Raw genomic sequence first — 22,672 nt, forward strand, 5'->3', positions numbered from 1 at the left:
CGGCTCTCTACCTCTCTAAAGAGTGAGAGAAAAAACATTATGTGTGCTCACGCAGCTCCGCCAAGTTAAATAAACACGATCAACCCAGAAATCAGAACGCATTTATGCAACAAACTAACTCGGGGTCAGTGGGGTTGGAACAGCTCTAAATCATTGATCATGTCTGGATCTGCAGATGAACTGAGGGGCAAGAGACAAAAAATACCAAGCACAGAAATATTACTGAAACAAATAAAGATCAAATGTGTGGTGTTGCATCTTCATTTCTAAAATAAATGACCAGTTAACCACTCCTCTGCAGCCAATGCTAAATACTTTTAGCGAGGCTCCAGGTCCAAGGTTAATGTGATAATAAATGTGTTGAATGTTCTGCCTTCACTCTCTGCAGGGACACACTGTGAGGAGAGAGCCACAGAGGTAGGTCTCTATTTGAGCTGTTCTTTCTTCAATAATCAGTAATTATTGTTACTCTGCACAGACTGACAAAGCATGACGCAACAGCAGAACAGCCTGCCATTGGTTGTCATGGCCTATCACAATGCATTTTGGGATACAAATTGGTGGATATCAGAAACGACTGAAAAATGGATTGAAAAATAGATAAGAAAAAAAAAAAGTTTCAATAATAGAATTACTGGCTTGGATTTAAAGATCCTGGAAAGTCATCCAAGCTCCATGCTTGCTAGAAAAGTCTCTGTAAGGGCTACAACAGCATGGATAGCATCATTAGAACAGCGAAACAGCAGGCTGCAAGAGTGGAAAAAAGTAAGTGGCTACTGTTCATGAATCAAAAGTTACTTCACTTTTTGTACCATGCGTCTCTTCTTGTCATAAATGACAACGCTGGTCTCAAAGGGTTAACCTTACTGTCATGATTAAAGGAGAAAATTGAGTTGAAATCTTGATAGAAAAAAAAAAAAGACCAGAACTGAGTTGTTATCACAGGATGACTGAGTAACATCAAATATATGGCTTTATGTCTGCAAGGAACTTTCATTCTTTCCAGGTACAAATACGCAATCCCCTGAATGATCTCTATTTTGGGTCCCAACCCACTGGTTGAGAACCACTGACCACAAACAGGCTCTTATTGCTGCACACTGGTGAAGTTCCTTTATTGAAAACGCACATTGCTCTGTGGCTGTTCGGCTGAACTTTTCTACCTAATTACGTCTGATGATAAGGTTGAGATTTCACCCACATCTACTGATAGACTGAATTACTATCATAATTATTATAACTATATGAAATATTTTTATCAGGGCTTTTGTATATTTGTAATTGAACACACATTTGTATACACTGTACCACACTGAAAAAAATCTTTTGTTAATCCTAGTTAATTTTATTAATTTTAGCAGTTGCACACAGAATGTTTATCTAGATCTAGATATAATTTTTTTGTTGACTGAACTTAATGTTTTTAAGTAATCTCAGATGAATAATGCAGGTAAGTTTAGCTTAATAATTTTGTCTAGCAGGTGCTAAAATTTTTTAAGAAAAGTCAACTACACCTAGGTTAAACAGATTGAATGAATGGAGTTGAATCAACTCAATTTTATTAATTTTAGCAGTTGCACTAAAGACATTTTCCTAGATTCCACATATGTTTTTAAAGTTGACCAAACTTATCATTTTGAAGTAATTACAAATTAGAGGTATGTTTGCTCAAATTAAGTACACAGTAAAACAAGATGAGTGTATTGAAGGTAACTGCTTACCTTAAAACATCAAACATAACTCACTGTTAAAGTTGTCTCTGTGTTATCATTTCACCTAAGGCAGATTAACTTGTGCAGTCATTAGCAGTAATGTCTGTTAATCAACCATTGATCCAGTAGGTAACGTTTCACCAACGTTAATGTACCATCCACCATACATTGGCCTCTGTAGGTGGGACCTCTTTAAGTGAGACCGCAACTTCACTCATGGTGCTTCTTACGTATTTATTTTATTTTACCTTTATTTTACCAGAAGAAAACCTCATTAATATTAAAAATCTCATTTTCAAGGGTGTCCTGGCCAAGACAGCAGCAGCAGCGAACTGAGTGCATAAAGGTTTAGTGCCAAAAGGCATTCTGGGAAGACTGCAGATTTGTCATGCACATGCTCAGACAGGGCAGTATGTGGTCCTCATTTGAACACAATGGGCTCTATGCATGAACTGCTTCCGCATTTGGCATTAGACCGCTCCCACACTTCCAGTGGGGAGAAGAGAAAGGCGTATGATGGCAAATTCATTGCGGTTTACTCGCTGTTTGCATGAGTTACCTGAGCTGGCTGTCAATGAAGAGTTAAATTTAGCTGAAGATGTACATTGCAGCACGCAGCAACGATGTCCAGAAGTGCTTTTAACCTGTGATTGAAACATCATTTTAGTATGTTTGGATGCCAAGCGATGATGGTAGAGTAAACACAAACAACAATTGAAACCAAAAAAAAAAAAAAAAACAACGAAACGGACAAATTAAGGCAGTATAGGAGGGTTTAGAGTCCGTTTTGGCTAAGCACGTATCGTTGGGCGGAAGTTGTGAAGCGGCCTTATTTTCCACCGGATATACGCCACCCCCTGCCGTGCATAGAGTCTTTTTTTTATGTTCCTGTTACACAATTAAAATCAACTAGCCTGAACACATTTTTAAAATTAAAATCCCTTTAGTTTAACACAACTTTTTTAACGTTATTTTAACACATTTCAAACCAACTTATTTGAACACAGTTTTATTATGTTACTTTTGCACAATTAAAATCAACTAATTTGAAATGGAGACAGCACATTTTGAAATTAGTCAAAAAATATAAGAAGGATTGAATTACACATTTAAATCAGTGAAACAAACTTAATAATTATACTTTGCAAATACTAAGGGTCAAAACCTGTGTTTTCAGTGCAGAAGACAGGGCACGTGTTTATGGGTTTCTGTATGCTCTTGTTTAACACATATTTGACAACAAACTAACTAAAAAAGGCATCTACATCCCCAATCTCATAATTAAAGGTCACCATTATTAAGGCTGTCAGCATCGCACTGCCTATCAGTTTTAACTCTGTCAACTAAACTATGATTAAAACATTAGTCCAGTCATCCACGAAAAACACTAAGAATAACTAAAACTAGCTCTCTAGTGATGAAAACTAGAGAGCTTAGTTTTTAAAAATGAGACTAAAATGAGACAAAATGTTAGTGCTCTGTTTGATGTTCAAAATCTATATTTTTCCACTGTGCACATAAGGCAGCAGTTCCCAACTTATATTCCTTTGAGCCCCTCGACTTGTATCTCAGAAGATTTGAGCCCCCGTCCAGGACAGACACAGATGAGGTGATACAAAAAACAAAGATGAATTTTTATCGCTGTAATTTAAAAAGATAGACCTAAAAACAAGTGCTCTTACCCGAAGACCTTTGCACTAACTATTCATTAGTGTTTTATCTTTTTTTTTCTTTTTAAACTTAGTATGTGCAAATCTTATGTAATCAGCCTCAGAGCAGACATAGCCTCACATCCCCCTAAGGGGGTCCAGGTAGGGAACCATGATGTGTCAGAATTTTCACAAGACAAGTGTTTTAAATGAATTTAAGTAGTGCATTGGTATGTGTTTTATTTTTGAATCTATTTTTAGAATTTTGGCTGATTAAATGACATTAGTGGAGGATAAACATGGCGACTAAATTTAAAGACTAAATTAAAGAATTTTTTTTTTTTTTTTTTTTTTTTTACTTCAACTGGACTAAAAGGATTTTGGGTTTTCGTTGACTAACACTAGACTAAAACTTTCAAGAGTTAAAATTACTCAAATGTGACTAAACTACAAGGCATTTTAATCTAAAGACAAAGACTAAGACTAAATTTCAAATGCCAAAATAAACAGAGTCCTGCTGAATTTGAAGAAAAAAAAGAAGCACTGCTGGGTGTCTTTGGTTTCACGCACAGGTGCTCTCTGTAAACTTTGGGCTTGATTTGCTCAGTTCATCTGGGGAAGGGATGGTTGCACGAGTGAAAAAATGAGTTCATTCAAATAATTTATTGTAAAATAAAACAAAAAACAACAGCAACAACAACAAAAAATTTGCAGCTGTCCTTTAAAAAGCAATCAGAGGTGCATTGTAGGTTTTATATGTAATTAAAATGCATTTATTTTACACAGCAAAACACTAATCAGGTGAAAGGAAGTGATCCATGCATCGTGTACCTCGGATTGCTTTTTGATGGACCGTTGCAGTTTTATATTTTTTGACTCTGCATTTTTGGATGAAACCTTTTTTTTTTTTTTTTAACTCAAGCGACCATCCTGTCACCTGATGAACAGCCAAAATAAACACTGTTGCCCATTGTTATTCCCCTTTTTTTTTTTTTTTTTTTAACCACAATCAATTGTATGCTTTATTGTCCTTCTAAGTACACTCGGGTTAAATCACTGCAGTGTCTCTGTGCAGCTGGAGTGAAGTTAAATCCACTGCTTTTTAATGTCTCCTTTCACATTTAAAAAACAAACACAACAGCTCATTAGTCAAGTAAAAGTCATCTAGACCTAAGGAAAAGCAGGTTTGTATCCAAAAAGAAAGACAATAACTCTAAAGTCCCTGTAAAGTGAAATTCAAAACGTGTGTGTTGACACACAAGATATGTTGAAATCAGGTTGCTGTAAATGTGAAAACACTGAGAACCACATGTGACTGTTTTTTTTTTTTTAGACCGTTGGAAAGTTTTTCACCTCTTTTTCACCTCAGTTTTATTCAACATCACCGGTCTTGATGGGAAGTTACCCCGACCCCCCAAAAAAGACTGACATAAAATCACGGAGCAGATCATCCCAGTCTGTTGTTAGCTGATGGCACTGCCTTCACTGAAATTTAACTGCCAGCTTCAAGTGTTTTTGTTCATTGTGAGGTCATTTGAAATTTGGCCCGGTGATTCAAAACTCAGTATTGTCACACAATAAATCTAAATTTTTAATCACTTTACAGAGACTTTAATGTATGATGGTACAAAAATTCAAACGAAACTAAACAGTTTTACATGCTAAAGAGTGCAAATCTAAAAATGTGACAAAAGGGGGGTTGTGATTTACTACAGCAATTTTAAGATCAACAGCAATAAAGAATTTCATCGTTTTAAGATCTTATTATTAGTAACTATAAGTTTTTATATTGTAAAAACTGAAACTTCTTAGATTAATGTAGCCTCAAGGACATTCTAGTTTGACTGGTATTAAAATGCAGAAATGGAGTTGGATTTTACTTTCTGCTCACAGATATCACCTTAGACAAAAGCATGAATGCGTTTTAAGTCCTATGGTATAAGATTTATTTCAATGTTTTACCATTAAACTAATTTTAGAAGAATATTTTAGTCGTTGTGAAGTGACGGAAGACATACCCGGAACGTTTGATCACCACACCAGTGTCTGCACGGAGTATTATTACGGTTACACGGGCAAACTGTCAAAGCCACAGACCTGCTTCAGCCTCCTCTCCTGTGCAGTAAGGTGTCTTTTTAATGTCATTTTAGCCGTTATTTACACATAACATGACTAGTATACCGCCTTTAATGCCTCTGTATCTCTGACCGTTAAACTCCGCCATATTAGCAGTCTGTCTTTAGTGTTAGCAAACAAACGCTTCGACTTTTAGCTCGCATCTGGACTTTGTTTTTGTCAGCCAGTCAACATAATGACCCTGATGGTGAACATGTGAAGTGAAAACAGAGAAGTATACTTGAGACGTGTTGTTTGTCTGTGTGTAGAGGCTTAATTTGACTCTGTGGGGCTAACAGGCTCATGGAGTGAGTGGTTAGCGTTGCTGTGTTGATCCAATTATCCCAGCTCGGCTTGTTTGTCCTGTCATAGATGACATTAGCCCACACACTAAACCCTCAGCAGCTGATAAGAGACAGCCTCTACTCACCACGACGTGTTTATGCTTTTCTGATTCACTGGAGTGTTTACTGGAGCAACAGGCAGGGCCAGGTCTGGAGGACGAGGCTAGATGCTAATGAGTGTTTCATTCACATCCTAATAAAGCCGTGCCTCCTGCTGTTCAGTATGTTTTATTTTTAAATGGAGAGTCATATATAGGGCCAAAAGAGGGAGCTAACTTAGATTACTTTATTTGGAGTTAGATTGAGTTGCTTTTTGTGTTCTTGAATTATTTTTAGGGATGCACAAAACTCCAGTTCTTCTCCAATATACAATATTTACACATTTTGTTGTTGCTGATACTGATATCAGTAAGAACTGGATTAAAAATGGACTCTCTTCTCATTTTTTAACATGATATAGATTCATATAATCCACATATTGATCTTTACATAGGCCTGCCGTATGTTCCTGCTGCTCCTCGCGTGACAAGTCTTGGACTCTGTTGCTCATGCAGCTCACCCCTGAAAGCCTTAACAATCTGATACCAGGTTTGAATCTGAGGTTATCAAGATGAGATGGATATCTCTTCCTCACATGTAAAACCTCGGCCTGTGCAGCGCGAGCAGCCAAACTCTACAGGAAATGTTTATCGTAATTCAAATTGAATCAGATCGATCCCCAGTCCTAATATCAATACCCATGTTTGAATGTCGTTCAGAGACTAAGACTTCAGTCCTTAAAACACACAATGTTAAATCTGAGAATGAACAAATGAACAAATTTCAGCCCTTAAAACACATTCTAATGTGTAAGGGATGATCATTAATATAGAAAAAGACTCCAGCTGAAGTAGGTCTGTTGGTCCAGCCTAAATCTCCACTTGTTTATTTGTTCATAGGTTCAATATTTACAGCTGATATAAGGCAGATTTTTACAGACAAAATATAGTTCCTAATTATCAGCAGATGTTTTTGTATCTGCTGATTCTTTTTAAACTAATATCTGCTGATACCAATATCATGCAGATTATAGCGAGCATCCCTACTTTGTAGTAGTTTTCAAAATCAGTAATTTTACTTTTACTTTAGTACATTACAGAGGAAATACTGTACGTCACTACATTTTTAGTAAGTACAATAATCAATACAATAGTCCTGTACTCTTTCCACCTTTGGCTTAATGCTGGTTTTATGTATCTTTTATGGAAAAATCTGCTGCACATTTATGATAATGTTTTTTAAATGTGACATTTCAACCTTCAAAGGGAGCTGGGTATCCCAACATGGATAAATGAATAATGCCCTACAATAACAGAACTCACATGTCTCAGTGGCTTGTTTCATATTTGGATTGTCACGATACTAGAGTTTTAACTTTGGTACAATTATTACAACAAAAATTGAACAACATTGAAAGGTACTTTTATACTAAGACAGCTAAATTGTTGGTTTATTTCTTGTATTTAATTACCAACATTTCAAGAAAAATCCTAAAACTGTCAAAATTGCATAAAAACACATTATTTTCAGAGATTTATGTGTGTTTTGAATGGTTAAGTAACTCTCCTCTGGCTGCAGCTTTTGGTAAAAATTTGACAGAGGATCCATGTGCTCTAGTAGGTTTGGTACTTTTTGACACTATTGATCATTAAGCCAATGTTGAGTGTTAAAAATCTGTGTTTTCTTTTAGAGGTGCACTGTGTAAGATTTAGTAGCAGTGCTGCACAGTTAATCTAAGTGCAACTGCAATCCTGATGTCAGGCTGTACAATTACACAACCACATAAAAGGCTGCAATTATTTTGTATTAAGTAGTACTTGAAAGGTTTCCAAAGTGCCTGCAAAAAAGCCTTTGGGTTTATATCATTGCTGCATGATTTAGTAATAATGTGTGAATGAGATCATACTGGACAATACTGTGGTTGGGATTATAAGACATAAATGATATCATGAGTCTGCTTGCTTGGTTATCAGGGAAATTACAGAGGATAGTGATGATGAAGTTTTGAAGGATGTTTTTATTAAACAAAAAAAAAAAAAAAACTGACATTTTTACAGTACTACTTACAAAATAACTTTATATTTTCTAAAGAATAAAAGTGTTTTCTTTTTTTTGGAACTGAAGGTACTTCAACAAAGTGCAGTAGTGGCACTGTTGTAAACTTAAAGGCCCTTTTGCAGGCATTATTGTAAACCTTTTAAGTGCTTCATAAAACAAAATTAATTGCAGCCTTTTATGAGATTATGTTGGCACAGTCTCTCAATTAGAGTAATTGTTATGCAAGAATCCATACACTGACTTTTGATAACACAAACACTTGTTAATATAGCCAGATATTTTCCATGTTTATGTATTTATACATCAGAAGAAGTTTTCTGAAAGAGCTGCTTATAACGTATGTGGATGTGTTCTCTGCAGGTCTGCAGGATGGCCCAGGCAGACAGCAAGGTGCTGGTTCTGGGAGCTCTGGCTGGAGTGGCTGGCATCGGTCTTGCTGTGGTGTGCTACAGAGGTTTAAGATCAAAACGAAGAAGCTCCTGGCCAGGCTTCTACCTCAACAGCAATAATGAACAGGGGACCGGCCTCATGCTCGTGGATGGTCCAGGGATGCCCCGCGGTCAAGTCGAGGTGCTGGAGCGCCTCGAGGCCCTGATACAGTGTGTGTCTGAGCTGAAGGAGGAGATGAAGTCTTTGAAGAACGCTCTGCCAACTCTACAGGACCACTTAAGGGAAGAGCTGAGGGGGCGAGATGAAGTGAGGCGAGCCAGCCCCCACCACAGGACCACACCAACACGAAGGAAAAGGGCTGCAGGCAGCATCACAGGGCCCAGAGCAGGGGGGCGGAGCTCCGAGGAGGCAGAGAGCGAAGGAGGGTGAGTACTATATGGGACTGGGGTCATGTATGGGACGTGAATTTGTCTTGAAGTTCTCTCCATGATGTGTATGTGTGAAGGGATGGAAGCCTTGTGTTTGGCATTTTGTCTGTCCCCATCTTGTTTTTTTGGGACTCTTAAGTGACCCTGTTGTTATAAGAGGATGAAGCAGGAGAGGAGTGGAATGTAACAAATAACAACAACCTGCTAAAAATAGCTCTACCTTGATTAGGGAGTTGAATCCTTGTTTATGTCCTAGTGTCTTTGACATGCAATAAGAGCATAGCTGTAGTAACCAACATGTAGCATCCCCTTAATATCAGGTATTTAACTCTAAATGGAACAATAATTCACAAAATGAGCATCATGCTGAATTAAAGGTACTCGTAAGTAATGATTAAGACCATAAACTTAACTGGTAAAATATTAACGGAGTAATCAATCTGGTGAGAGGAAGGGTAGTCTCCTGGACTTTAATGCAGCTGGATTTCCTTTTGCAGTCAGTGCAGTTGCCCCCTTCTGGCCAATGGAAAGAATGCAAAACAGCTCAGCTGTCTCACTGTGGAAGCCAGGAAAAGCATCAATTTATCCATGCAGCCCATGATCTGTGCAGACTAAACTCCCATTTAACATAAGGAAAAAACATCATGATGTGTCTTGGTTATATGTTTGGCTTTCACTTTCTTCCAAAAGATATTCTTAGAGTAGAGCATACTGTATGATACATTAGTTCAAAATCACCCATAAATGTTGAAGTTTAGCAAAATCAAGTCAAATCAGTAGCTATAGCTTCACTTAATCTTCATATCCATAAAACTATTGCCCAAGTTTTTAAGGTGCTCAATCTAGATACCAGGAGTGCAGGAAAATTAGCCTCATTTTGATGATTAAGCAGCCCACTCTGAACAAACTATCAAAATCTATCACCTGCTTTATTTTAAAGACCTGCACCCCTACAGCTTGGTCAACAGTGCTGTAGATTTATCACCATCCTTTTTTGATAAATGATTGGTCATCTTAAGCACACACATTTTATCGGTATTACACATTTTATCGGTGTACTGAAGAGACATAAATCAGATGAACAACGCTTTGATTATTAAGTGAAACGTGACATATATGCTACTTTTGTTTTAAGTTTTCCTCTGTTTATTTACCTTATTACAACCACAGGAAAATTGTTATTGTATAATAAAGCTACATTAAGCTGCACACCTTTTATTGTGTGTTTTAATGTCAAATCTCAATTTGTAGCTTCTTTCTGCAGACTGGAATAGATCCTGAAATAACCACTCCCTTATAATAGATAGAGAATGTATTGTGAGTCGTGAATAGGTTTGAATCAAAATGCCTGATCGTACATCATCTGTCATGCAGTGTACAGGGGGCACGACAACCAGCCACGGCCCAAACAGCTGGTTTTGACTGGCTGGCTGAATCATGGGCATGTTTGATATTTTGCTCACACAACGGCACACACTCCCACAGTAAGAGCATAGTCATGAGCAGAATCCCCAGCTTTGGGGCATTTTTTTCTCTTGTTAGGTGTCAGGCAGCATCATGTATCACCATGACAACAGAAGGAATGCCTATTTTTAGCAGTTTCTTGCAAGATTTTACCTATATTTTAAAAAATGTCATAAACTTTTTTGGATCCTGCCACATCAATACATATTTTGTATTTAACATATTAAGAGGGGGTTAAGAATAGAGAAAATGAGAGAAAAGAGGTCAGAGGTTGAGAGGACAGAAACAAGTGCCTTTTTAATGTAAGAAACAAGCAGGAAACAGGCCTACCAGCTGATGTGGAATATTTGTTATTACTTTGCTGCGAGTTGTGTTCACTGATGATGCTGTTTATGTGTGAGAGACATGGCAAGAGCGGTTTTGTCACTGGTAATAGCTATTTTGAAGCATAAAAACAAGACAATACATGTGACTTCAACATGTGGGCTTTTCAAAGGGATCTTAATTGACTTTATTTTTAGTCCATCCCAACTCACTTACACTCTCTTGAGTGTTCAGGTTGTGCTGGACCGTCAGACTGTTCAGTGTGAGTGCATCATACATGGGCGATGGTCCTGTGTTGTAAACTAGTTATCTTTAAATTGTGTGTGCCCAGGTTATTAGGGGTAACTTTCATAATATTGTCATAAAATGTCACCAAGCATGATTGGATTTCGACATCTTAATTGTACCATAGCATCTGGATTCATCAACCACTCATTTATTTATTTATTTATTTATTTATTTTTTGACCCCTTGAGCCCCTTGGTAGCATTCAGGTTTATAAATCACCACTCTGTGATAGACTGAATAAAAACAATGTTTAAACCAGACTCACACTGTGTGCCTAGCTAACTGATAACCCAGAGCTTTATCTTAGATGGCAGACTTGGACCTTTGACCATAGCCAGTATTTTAAAGTTGTTGCGTCCTCTGCAATTATTTATAAATCACACAACTTGTGCTAAAGTACAGGAGTCTCAACAAGACTTATGTTTGTGTGGACAAAAATATCACTTTCACTCAAGATCCCACGGCCCATACAGAGATACCATGTTAAAATTATAGTCTGAGTATCTCTTTTAGATTAGAAGCAAACACAGTACTTTTGTGCTCTACAGAAAGGATAATCACTCACTGAAGAAGTCCCTAAACCCAGTTAAATCCTTACTTTTTGCCTCCAGAAGTCAACTGTGCAAACTGATGGGCAGCAAGAAGTCAACACTTTACCAGGGTTATCAAGTGGGATCCTTGCTTCATCTGTGTTTTGTCCAGTCAGTATCCCACAGCCAGATAGATTTATATAGATAAATGATCTGTATTATCATCTCCAATCCTCTGACTTTTATCATTTGGTGATTCTATAATGCTCAGTAACCAATGAAATTAGGCATTTAGACATGATAAAGATACTCTGCTGAAGTTCAAACCGAACATCACATGAGAAAGACAGATGTTTTCAGTGACTTTCCTATTTCTACAGCAAAGTTCAGAGTCAAAAGTCCTATACTGATGTCATGCATCTTTTGTTATTTTTATAAGGACATGTTCTGAAGGTTCTCTTTTCAGTGACAGGATCAATTTGTTACTGATGCAACACTAAAACCAAGAAATCAGTGGTAGAAAAAATGCTGAAATTCATAGATTAATCATAAATTAAATTAAGAGGATATGGAGAATTATTTTTGTTTCATATAGTTCTATCATTGAATTTTGGTCAAATATTCAAATATGGATGCAGTGTTTAGGGTTGGCCCATCGCATATTCACTGATCTTATGTTAACAGTATGTGCTGCTTTTATGAATCCATCCCTGCTGCTTGTGCTCTTGAGGTGGTGTCATCAGTACACCTTTTGTCCAGCAGACTCCACTGTTTACAACGCTTTAGCTGCTGCTCAGGAGCTGACACAGACACAGCTGAGCAGAGGGTTTTAAAGCAGGTTTAAAAAAATAAATAAATCTCAAATAGCTGCCTCTGCTGTGAAGTTGATCACATTCAGGTGGCAGACTTTAACCTTATCAAGCTCTTTTCTTTAAAAAAATCTATCATAAAAGACTCTGCAGTAGACACATTTTCAGCCTAACAGGTGGCAAACTGTGAATTGATGTCAGGTTAATCGCCACTTTATCATCTTATCTGCTGATCAGAATGTGGATCAGATATTTTGTGGCCCCCCCCCCCACCAGGTAGACTTGCCTGCTCCTTTTCTGTGCTTAATTATACTGATGACAGTATGTACATGAGCCTCAGGCGCTGCACAGAACAGCAGACTAATCAAGCAGCACATGCCCAGTCATCCACCTCCAACCTCAGCCAAATGCCTTGAACGTGTGCCAGCCCCAGATAACATAAACAACAGATGTGTGTCTTCTCAATAGACTATCATTCTGAATTTCACCTCATAAAATAAACATTCAAATTTTAAAATGATGATTAAGTAAAGACTTCAGTTCAGCCAGGCAAGCACATCTTTCCAGTGACTGAATGCATGATTGGGAAACTGTACCAGAGATGGTAGAGATGTTCGCACGGCCTTTCTGGTTGTCTCTAACCTGCCGTGACCTCTTATCGGTTCTGTAGGAAGTGAACTTTGTGAAGTGCCAAGGAGACAAGCTTCTGTCAAATCATAACCACACACTTTTAGGTGTTTAGAGAGATCAGAGGTGTACGGCTCCTCCCTGCTTCTGTTACTGTCCTCACAATGATTAATCAACTGCCTCCGAGCCATTTCCACAACTACAACAAGCAAAAGTAGGCCAACTGAACACTCAGTGCACCCTGGGTAATAAATGTTAACTGTCTGTGTCCTCTAAGAATCACATTCCTTACAGAGGTTGGGTCCTGTTTTTCCCCTGCATTGTTTATGTTTATACAGCAACAGTTATATAACGTTTAACATAATTTATGTAAGTCAGATATATGTGAAAACGTAGAGCTGCGTTGAAGAGACATTAATCAGATGAACAACGCTTTGAGTAGCACTGGAAAATGAAGATGAACTGTTGACAAGGCATAAACCAGTCTGATTTACTTACTCCCAACAGGCATTTGTGCTTTTTTAAATGCATTTTCTTATACTTGCGCTGTTAATCTGAGTCTTTGTTGTTATTTCTGCTTTTTTCTCTTAATGCAAAAGAAAAAAACTTTTTTCCATTCAGCTGTACTAGCCATCTCTTTCACCTTACCTCGCAAAGCTGATGGACCATCATTTTTTTATTTAGGCCAAATTATAGGACATACAGCTAAAGAGTATTGAAAATAGATGTAACACATTTACAGTGCCAATAAAAAAGTTTACATCCCCTTGGATGAATCAGTCATGATCTACAGTCGCTAGAAAAAGTATGTGAACCCTTTGAGATTTGTTGGATTCCTGCATAAATTGGTCATCAAATGTGTTCTGATCTTCATCTAATTCATAACAATAGACAAACACAGTCTGCTTAAACTAATACTGTGCAAAAATGATATGTTTTCATGTTTTTATTGGACAAAACATGTAAACATTCACAGTGCAGGGTGGAAAAGTCTGTGAACCCCTAGGCTAATAACTGGTTGACCCTCCTTTGGCAGCAATAACCTCAACCAAACATTTCCTGTAGTTGCAGATCAGACCTGCACAACAGTCAGGAGGAATTTTGGACCATTCCTCTTTACAAAACTGTTTCAGTTCAGTAATATTATTCAGATGTCTGGTGTGCATCGCTCTCTTGAGGTCATGCCACAGCATCTCAATCAGGTTGAGGTCAGGACTCTGACTGGGCCACTCCAGAAGGCATATTTTCTTCTGTTGAAGCCATTCTGTTGTTGATGTACTTCTGTGCTTTGGGTCATTGTCCTGTTGCATCACCCATCCTCTGTTGAGCTTCAGTTGGCGGACAGATGGTCTTAAGTTTTCCTGCAAAATGTCTTGATAAAATTGGGAATTCATTTTTCCATCAATGACAGCAATCCGTCCAGGCCCTGAGGCAGCAAAGCAGCCCCAAACCATGATGGCCCCTCCACCATATTTCACATCTGGGATGAGGTTTTGATGTTGGTGTGCTGTGCCTTTTTTTCTCCACACATAGCGTTGTGTGTTCCTTCCAAACAACTCAATTTTGGTTTCATCTATGGACAGAATATTTTGCCAGTAGTGCTGTGGAACATCCAGGTGCTCTTTTGTAAACTTCAAACGTGCAGCAATGGTTTTTTTGGACAGCAGTGGCTTCCTCTGTGGTGTCCTCCCATGAACTCCATTCTTGTTTAATGTTTTACTTATTGTAGATTTGTCAACACAAATGTTAGCATGTGCCAGAGACTTCTGTAAGTCTTTAGCTGACACTCTAGGATTCTTCTTCACCTCACTGAGCATTCTGCGCTGTGCTCTTGCAGTCATCTTTACAGGATGACCACGCCTAGGGAGAGTAGCAACAGTGCTGAACTTTCTCCATTTGTAGACAGTCTGTCTTACCGTGGGCACATGAACATCAAGGCTTTTAGAGATACTTTTGGAACCCTTTCCAGCTTCATGCAAGTCAACAATTCTTGATCGTAGGTCTTCTGAGAGCTCTTTTGTGCCAGGCATGGTTCACATCAGGCAATGCTTCTTGAGAACAGCAAATTCAACACTGGTGTGTGTTTTTTATAGGGCAGGGCAGCTTTAACCAACACATCCAATCTCATCACATTGATTGGACTCCAGGTTGGCTGACTCCTGGCTCCAATTAGCTCTTGGAGAAGTCATTAGCCTAGGGGTTCACATACTTTTTCCACCCTGCACTGTGAATGTTCAAATGGTTTGTTCAATAAAAACATGAAAAAATATCATTTTTTGCATGGTATTAGTTTAAGCAGATTGTATTTGTCTATTGTTGTGACTTTGATGAAGATCAGAACACATTTGATGACCAATTTATGCAGAAATCCAAGAAATCTCAAAGGGTTCACATACTTTTTCTAGCAACTGTATATAATTTCTCTTTTTTAAAATTACAATAAAACTTCTTGAAAGTGAAAACAGAGTTCTACAAAGTAACGTCAATTAAACAAAAAAAAATGTGAGGTAAAATTAGTGCCTGCATAAATATTCACTCCCTTCAAGTCAATATTTATTAGATGCACCTTTAGCTGCAATAACAACACTGAGCCTGTGTGGACAGGTCTCAGTTAGGCTTGCACATCTGAACACTGCATTTTTACTCCATTCTTCTTTGCAAATCTGCTCAAGCTCTGTCAGCTTGCACAGGAAAATTTGCAAGAAAAGCCCCTTTTTAGTTCAGCAACAAATTCTCTATTGAATTGAGATCTGGGCTTCCAGAACATTCACCTTGTTGTCTTTAAACCATTTCTGTGTAGCTTTCGCTGTGTGCTTCAGGTCATTGTCTTACTGGAAAATAAATCTTCTCCCAAGCTTAAGTTTTCTAGCAGACTGAATAAGACTGTCCTCTGGGGCTGGCTGCTGAGAAACATTCCCACAGCATGATGCTGCCCCCACCCTGCTCCACAGTGGGGATGGTGTATTTGGGGTGATGTGCAGTGTTTGATATCCACCAAAAATAGCATCTTGTCTGATGGCCAAAAAGCATAATTTTTGTCTCATCAGACCAAAAAAAAAAATTTCCACTTCACCATGCAGTCTCCCACATGCTTTGTAGAACTCTAGAGGAGATTTAATCAGAGTTTTCTTCAACAGTGGCTTTCTATTTGTCACTTTCTCATGAAACTTTGACCGGTGAAGAACCTGGGTAATAGTTGTTGTAAGACCATCTCAGCTGCTGAAGCTTGTCATAGGTGTCTTGGTGGCCTCTCTCACTAGTCTCCTTCTTGCACTGTCATTCAGTTTGTGAGGACGGTCTCATATAGGCAGATTTAAAACGTCTGTAAATCTTTCCATTTCTTGATGATGGATTTAACTTAACTCCAGGGAATGTTCAGTGCCTTGGATTTTTTTTGAATCCATTGCCTGACTTTTTCTTTTCAGTGACCGAGTGAGACTGAGTTGCTTGGAGTGTTCTTTTGTCTTTATGATGTAATGGTAGCCAGGAATACTGATTAACCAGAAACTGGACCTTCCAGACGCCTGTGTCTTTATCCTACAGTCAATGAGACACATTCACTGGACTCAGGTGACCCCACTGACCATGATGGATTTTATCAAATCAGTAACTGTAAAATAAATTGTTGCAGCCAAGGTTATTGAGAGAAGAGAGGTATGCAGGCATGTGCGTGTTTGGCTGATTTGAACTGGATTTCTATCATTAGAGAACCTCTTTTCATGCTTTAATATGGTGGGTAATTTACCCCTGGATTCTTTAACTTAACAAATTACAGGTATGATCAATTCATAAGGGATTAAAAATTCAGACATCCTCTTTGTTAACCACGAATAACAGAGTTCCACAGGTAATGCTAATCCTGTGTGGGAAGGGCTTCATAGACAAAATTTTGTGTTTGTTTTCAAGGCTTTAGTAAAAACCATCTGCTGCATGTGCTGCAGACCATGCACATGGTAAATTGTAGTGTTGGAGCATCCTCTGCTGGACAGATCATAACGTGACACCATTTTAAACTCCCGTCAAGCATTGTTTTCTGCATCATATGTTCTGTAAAAGTACATTCTTATCAGTGAACATAAGAAAACTCATACCAGGACACCAAGCATCTGTTTATAAATCTGTTATGCTGGTAAACAGATACATCAGTCAGGCTGGTTAACCCCTTCCTGTGTTACCTTTGCCCTCCCCATCATATGAAGGAACAGATGGAAGTTTAGGACTGCCCTCTAGCAGGTACAGTTCACAGGTTTTGAGTGGCAGTTGTCGGCTGCATCAAATGCTTTTAATTACAGCCTGGGTTATTATGCTTTAAAAGAAATCACATCACGCACACACCTCCCATAATTAAAGAGCCTTTCCTGCCGCTCTGTTATTTGTATGAGCAGAGGGTGTGGGGGTTAGTGGGAATGGTGTAGTGAAGAAATTTCAGCCCCTCAGGGAATGTGCAGCGTTCCCCCCAGAGGAGCTGGTTACACCCCTAATCCTCACATCCATTTAAAGGGCTCTTCATGTCTGCTCGGCTGGTTTGGAACTGTTTGGAGAACAACATCTCCACATAAGAGCCTCGTAAGAGCCGTGATATTCAGAGTTGGGTAACAGTTGCTGCATGTTTGTTGAAATCTAAAGCCTTAAGAATGCATTTAAGATTAGCAAGATTAGTGCAGTTATGGCTCGGTGCAGAGTGGAAGTGTGCAGACATTTTGGTTCAAAGATTTTTTTATATCATATTTTGCTTTAACATCCCATCACTTCTTGGTCATTATTTGGAGTACTTCATAGTTACCAGGACTTATGCTTTGGTAGGGCAGAGGTATCAAACTAGGGCACAACAAGAGGCAAACAGGAACTGCAATATATCTCCTAGCATGGAGCTGGGCAACAAACAAATCATGAAATGTGACTTTTGAAGCTAAATGATTTTCATAAAGCAATATTGTTAACATTCAGTGACTGCAGTTGATAATTTAAAGATCCAAAGTTATCACCCTTTTAAATCGCTCCTCTATGTCCTGTATGTTTGCAGAAACAGTCCAAGTGTGACCTGTGTTGGCACTGTGACTAGTCAAACTGCTATAAATTCTGCAGAATTCTCCACAGGTACCACAAGAAAAATGGCATAATTTCAGATGAAGCCAAGCTTGTGTCATTAAAATTTGGCCATTTTTAAACCCAGCGACTAGGAGGTTGAAAGTTCCAGCTGTTTATTTCTCCCCCTCGTCATGTGTCACACAGGCTTCCTGAGAGCTACCTCTGTGCAGGTAAGGAGACCCATCAATCACCCCGTCTGTGTGCCAAGCTGTCAGAGGCCTCATTTCAAAGTGTCTTGTAGGAACTTGTAATTCCTTGAACAGTTCCCGTTGACTTTATTCACATCACGTTGCTGTAGCTTAAGGACATTACCACTTCTTCTTTTCCTTTTCCAAAAAAATAGCATTTATGATATTGGATAGTTGTTGATTTAAGCAGATTTAAGAAGGAGTTTTGTTTAGTGGCGGGCATGTCTGATCAACACACAGAAATGTTTAGAAAAGAGAAAAGGGAGCTCATTGTCTATGTAGCGATTAAAAGCTTTAGTATAACTTCCCTGTGACGTCATGGGACGTGTTGCTCCGCCGGCAGCTTTCCATATCCGAGACATTCACAGCTATATCCTCACATTCAATGGAAGACAAACAAACATGTTTGCTGAATGGCGTACAGTCTATACTGTATTCACAGAGCAGACATGATACACTGTCTGATATGTCCTCCGTCACCCTATCAGGTTTACTTTTGACCACCCACAATGGGTTTTCCATGTTTCTGCAAGTTGGCATTAATGAAATGTTGATTTTATTAGGGATGAGTGTTTGGATCATTGCCAATGATACAAAAATAACCATCAAAAATCATTTAAATTCACTTATAAATAAGTACTACTGGAAAGTGGGTCACTCATTCAGAAAGACATCATCTATCTAGAGCCAACTAATAGGAGATTTTTGAGACTTATTAAGGAAACACATTCATCCATTGTTGATGGGAGTGACTGGATGAGCTGTTATGATGCCTATAGCCAGTAATATTAGGAAAACAAAAAACCCAACCCAGTGAGTGAAAAAGTCATACATAGAGACCCACACGTTTTTTTGTGGGCGCAAGGATGCTTTTTCTGTAGTGAAGTTTCCCATTTTAATTTGGGGGTCTATGGAACCAATATATGGTTCTGTCCCATCTCGAAGTTGTACCCCTTCCCCTAATTTTTAGGTGCCTCCTTGGTCCTTAAAATAGACTTCTGAGGAGTAATGTTGTAAACTTCCCCTACAAGATTGGCTGACTTTTCAAGTTCCTGATACATCATCATTGGTCATTAGGGGTGTAAAAGCTTTGATATTCGTCCTGAAGTGTCGTGGTTCTGGGGTCACAGTTCTCTGCCTATAGTCACACAACAAATATGCCTGAATGGGGAAAAAAGGAAGTAACACATGGCAGTATTTACATGCCAATCTACATGTTAGCAACAATCATAACTGTTTGCTAACTGCCATAAAAAAACTAACGAAGAAGAGGAAGGAGCACAGTGAAGCATGATGGGGCAGCATCATGCTTTGGGTTGTTTTTTTTCCATTGGAACTGGAGTTTAAGTTAAAGTGGAGAGACTATGACAAGTTTCAACCAGGGGTGTCCCAATCCTGATCGTATGTATCGGATTGGAGCCAATATAAGCATTTTTAATTGACTGGAGATCGGCAATTTGATCTGATCAGCCCAGCCGATCATTTATGTCAGCTGTTGTAAACAGAGCACAATTTATGGCAGGCCATAAACGCACCAGTTACACAACAAAGCAGTGGTAGCAACATTAGCATTCCTGTGTTTAAAACAGTCCAGTGGCCACTTGCAGCACTTGTAACATGACCATTTCATGAGATGGTAGCAGCAGAGCTGCGTTCAACACTACGGATTTGATCTCTCATCTCCAAACTAAACATTCAGTGGAATATGATGACTTCACTAGCAACAGGCAGCTTCACCAAAGCAATGAACTCTGAACTTTAAGAGGAAAGACAAGTGCACTCGAGATAGCGATGAGGCTAAAAAGATAACAGAAAAGTGGCAGAATTCATTGCTTTGGACAACCAGCCCATCTCCGTGGTGGAGAATTTTTTTTTTTTTTTAGCCTTATTGAGCTTTTTGACCAGCACTATGCCCTGCTGTTTTGACATTACACTACTGACACCGCCTTACCAGAGTTGTACAACAAAGTACGTGACAGCATACTAGAGAATTTAAAAAGCAGCTTCACTGCTGTTAGCTTCACCACAGACATTTGGAGCTCTGATGTTTGCCCCATGCCACTGCTGAGCCTCACTGCACAGTCCGCCACCTTCAAGTTAAAGTGTACAGTATTACATGCACACCAGTTTCATGTGTCTCACACAGCAGAGCATGTAAAGCAGACTTCTGTATAGAAAAATCAATCATGGACAAAACACCTGCAATGGGTACCTGTACGTCATTAGCACAGAAAACATTAAGCCTGTTCTTTGCTGTTTGCATGGACTGCTTCAGCTGTACACACCAACACCTACTAAAACATAATTGGTCAGTACAGTTCAGGCTGAACACTTCTCATACTAAAAATCCAGACAACTGAGTACGGACTGGACACTTTCATGCTGAATCACTTGGTAGATCATACAGGGATCAACTGTTTTTGGAGTGGACCTCCAGTGGACCTCTAAGGATCAGTTTCTTCACTTCTGTGATGGTGTCATTGTTTTCAGTCCCTGACAATGTGACTTGGTTCACATGTGTTTCGATTCTAGTTTGCCTTTTGGCAACATCATGAATCAAACGTCACATGTAAAAAAACCCGGCTTAAAACTTGTTTCTTCCTTGAGCTATTTAAAGAGCAAAGTGTTACAACATCCTGACAGAAGTGCTATTTATGGTCGAACGTAGGAGATGAATTGTTGCATTCATTTATGACTTTTAGTGTCCTGATGTGTCTGTGACATTTGATTGACAGGTTATTTCCCCCCTGCTCGTGTTATTTACCACAACAAAGGAGGGCATAGTTGGAAACTCAGTGATGTTGTCAGCAGCTGATCAGTGAGAGAGTGGGAGTGAGTCTGGGCCCAGGCTACAGCGGGCGGGGGGGGGGGCCTCTGTGCAGTCAGTCAGCCATTGTTGTAGAGCAGGCTTTCAATGGTCCTGTCGCCACAGCTACACTCGCTGAATGAGCCCGGCTGCATGTTCCAGAGCCTGCTGATGTTGGGATGGTAACTCTGGTTTGTTTTGAATGTGTAACCGAGGAGACTGCCATCGCTAAGCTCTTTTGAGAGATCTCCTCATGGCCCCGTGGGGTCTGGGCACTGAATGGTTGGTCCCCTTTTGTGAGCACACAGTAAGTTCAAAATAAAACACTCCAGATTTACATAGTACACACATAGGAGTGTTACGAGGTCAGATACACTGTGGCTGCTGTCTGAGTACTGAGATGAAAACCAAAACGTAGCAGCTGGATGTTACAGAAAACAAACAGATAGAGAAGGAAGTTTTAGAGACAGAAAAGGGCAAAAATCTTCCATCAGCAAGTCAGGGTTAATATTCTAAATTTTTGTGCTATATTTTTTATTTTAAAAAGTTCATATTTGGTGGCGCATGAGTTTTGCATTAGTAAGGCTGTGCAAGGATGCAAGAAAAACACACTTTTCTCCCTGAGAAATGTTTTCTTTATTGAAAAATCTTTAGAACATTATTCATTGACAACTAATTTTTGTGCAGCTCAGTCATTGTAAAGCAGTGCTGTATGTATTGCAGACAATGCTAAAACATATGTTTTAACTATGCATCAATATGAAACATCACTTAGAGGTTTTGTAAAACAAGTGTCCGTATGTTTATGTATCATGAAGTATGCATGCAAACATTATATTCAGATGCTGCATCTCTAATAGGTGTCCTTCTGCCAGAAACATCAGTAAAGCTGTGGTTTTAGAGTTATTATCAGTTAAGTTTTCTTACGGCAGCATGGCATTAGCCATCGCAGGGACAACTAGCTACGTTACAGTAGGTGGCACAAATGTCTAGAAATGTGAGCCTTAATTGATGAAAAATGATCATAATAAGTTTAACTGAGTAGTCATTCTGGTGCAGACTGTATAGGAATCTAACTTAAACTGTAAAGCCATCAAACACATCCCTATGCAAGAAATGTTATTTATTAACACCTCAAAGTATCAACTTATTAAAAAACTTCAGAATTCTTCAAATTTTTCCAACATCTCTACTTTTTTTACATTTTTTGTAGGATTTTTTTGGATTGTCTGTTAAAAAATAAATAAGGATAATGGAATTGTATCAGTTAAAGTTATTTGATAAAGGTGCCCCAATCCAACTTTTTGAGCTCTGATACCAATCCAGTACTTGGGCTTTGATTTGATGTACCAGTGCTAAATGGACCTAACCTTTAAACCTTACTGTAACGATGAAACTGGGATTGATCTTTGAGTAACAAAGCATCAGCTCTATCTGTGTTTGCGAAACAACTTTGTACTACTACTTGTCTTTGCATCACTCACCCTTTGCTGCTGTGTAAAAAAGCCAAAAGCTGTGCACTCCGTTTGTTGCCTTCAGCTTTTTTACGGTGGCTGGGAAGTCTCACATTAATGCATTCCAAAATGCTAAACAGAAAAGTGTTTTGACTTGACTGAAAAGATGGTTGCAAATAGACTACAAAACACACAGAAACAGATGCAGAATGAATGTAAATTTAAAACATCTTGGGTGACAGTTGTGGTTGAACACCAAGAAAGAGTTAAGAGAGTAAGTGCAACATTAGCTAAAGTTTATTGTAAGTATCATAAGTATCACTTTGTTGCCTTCACACACGCTCGTCCGTCTGTGAAAG

The 22,672-nt window shown here is 38.7% G+C and overlaps 1 protein-coding gene across 3 annotated transcripts in view; it reads left to right on the forward strand.

Annotated features, from left to right (window-relative positions):
* Window positions 1–280: 280 nt before the first annotated feature.
* LOC121511320 (regulator of microtubule dynamics protein 2) overlaps window positions 281–22,672 on the forward strand; it is an 83,995-nt gene continuing 61,603 nt past the window's right edge. The window contains exons 1-2 of one of the 3 annotated variants that reach the window (XM_041789955.1): window positions 281–417; window positions 8,278–8,732. In XM_041789955.1, coding sequence (XP_041645889.1) covers window positions 8,287–8,732 — 446 coding nt within the window. In that variant the 5' untranslated portion in view covers window positions 281–417; window positions 8,278–8,286. Of the gene's footprint in view, window positions 418–5,438; window positions 5,489–8,277; window positions 8,733–22,672 lie in introns of those variants that run through there. The other 2 variants (XM_041789953.1, XM_041789954.1) reach the window with 2 other exon arrangements.

This window comes from Cheilinus undulatus, linkage group 6 (assembly GCF_018320785.1).
Source record: "Cheilinus undulatus linkage group 6, ASM1832078v1, whole genome shotgun sequence".
In the NCBI taxonomy this organism is placed as follows: domain Eukaryota; kingdom Metazoa; phylum Chordata; class Actinopteri; order Labriformes; family Labridae; genus Cheilinus; species Cheilinus undulatus.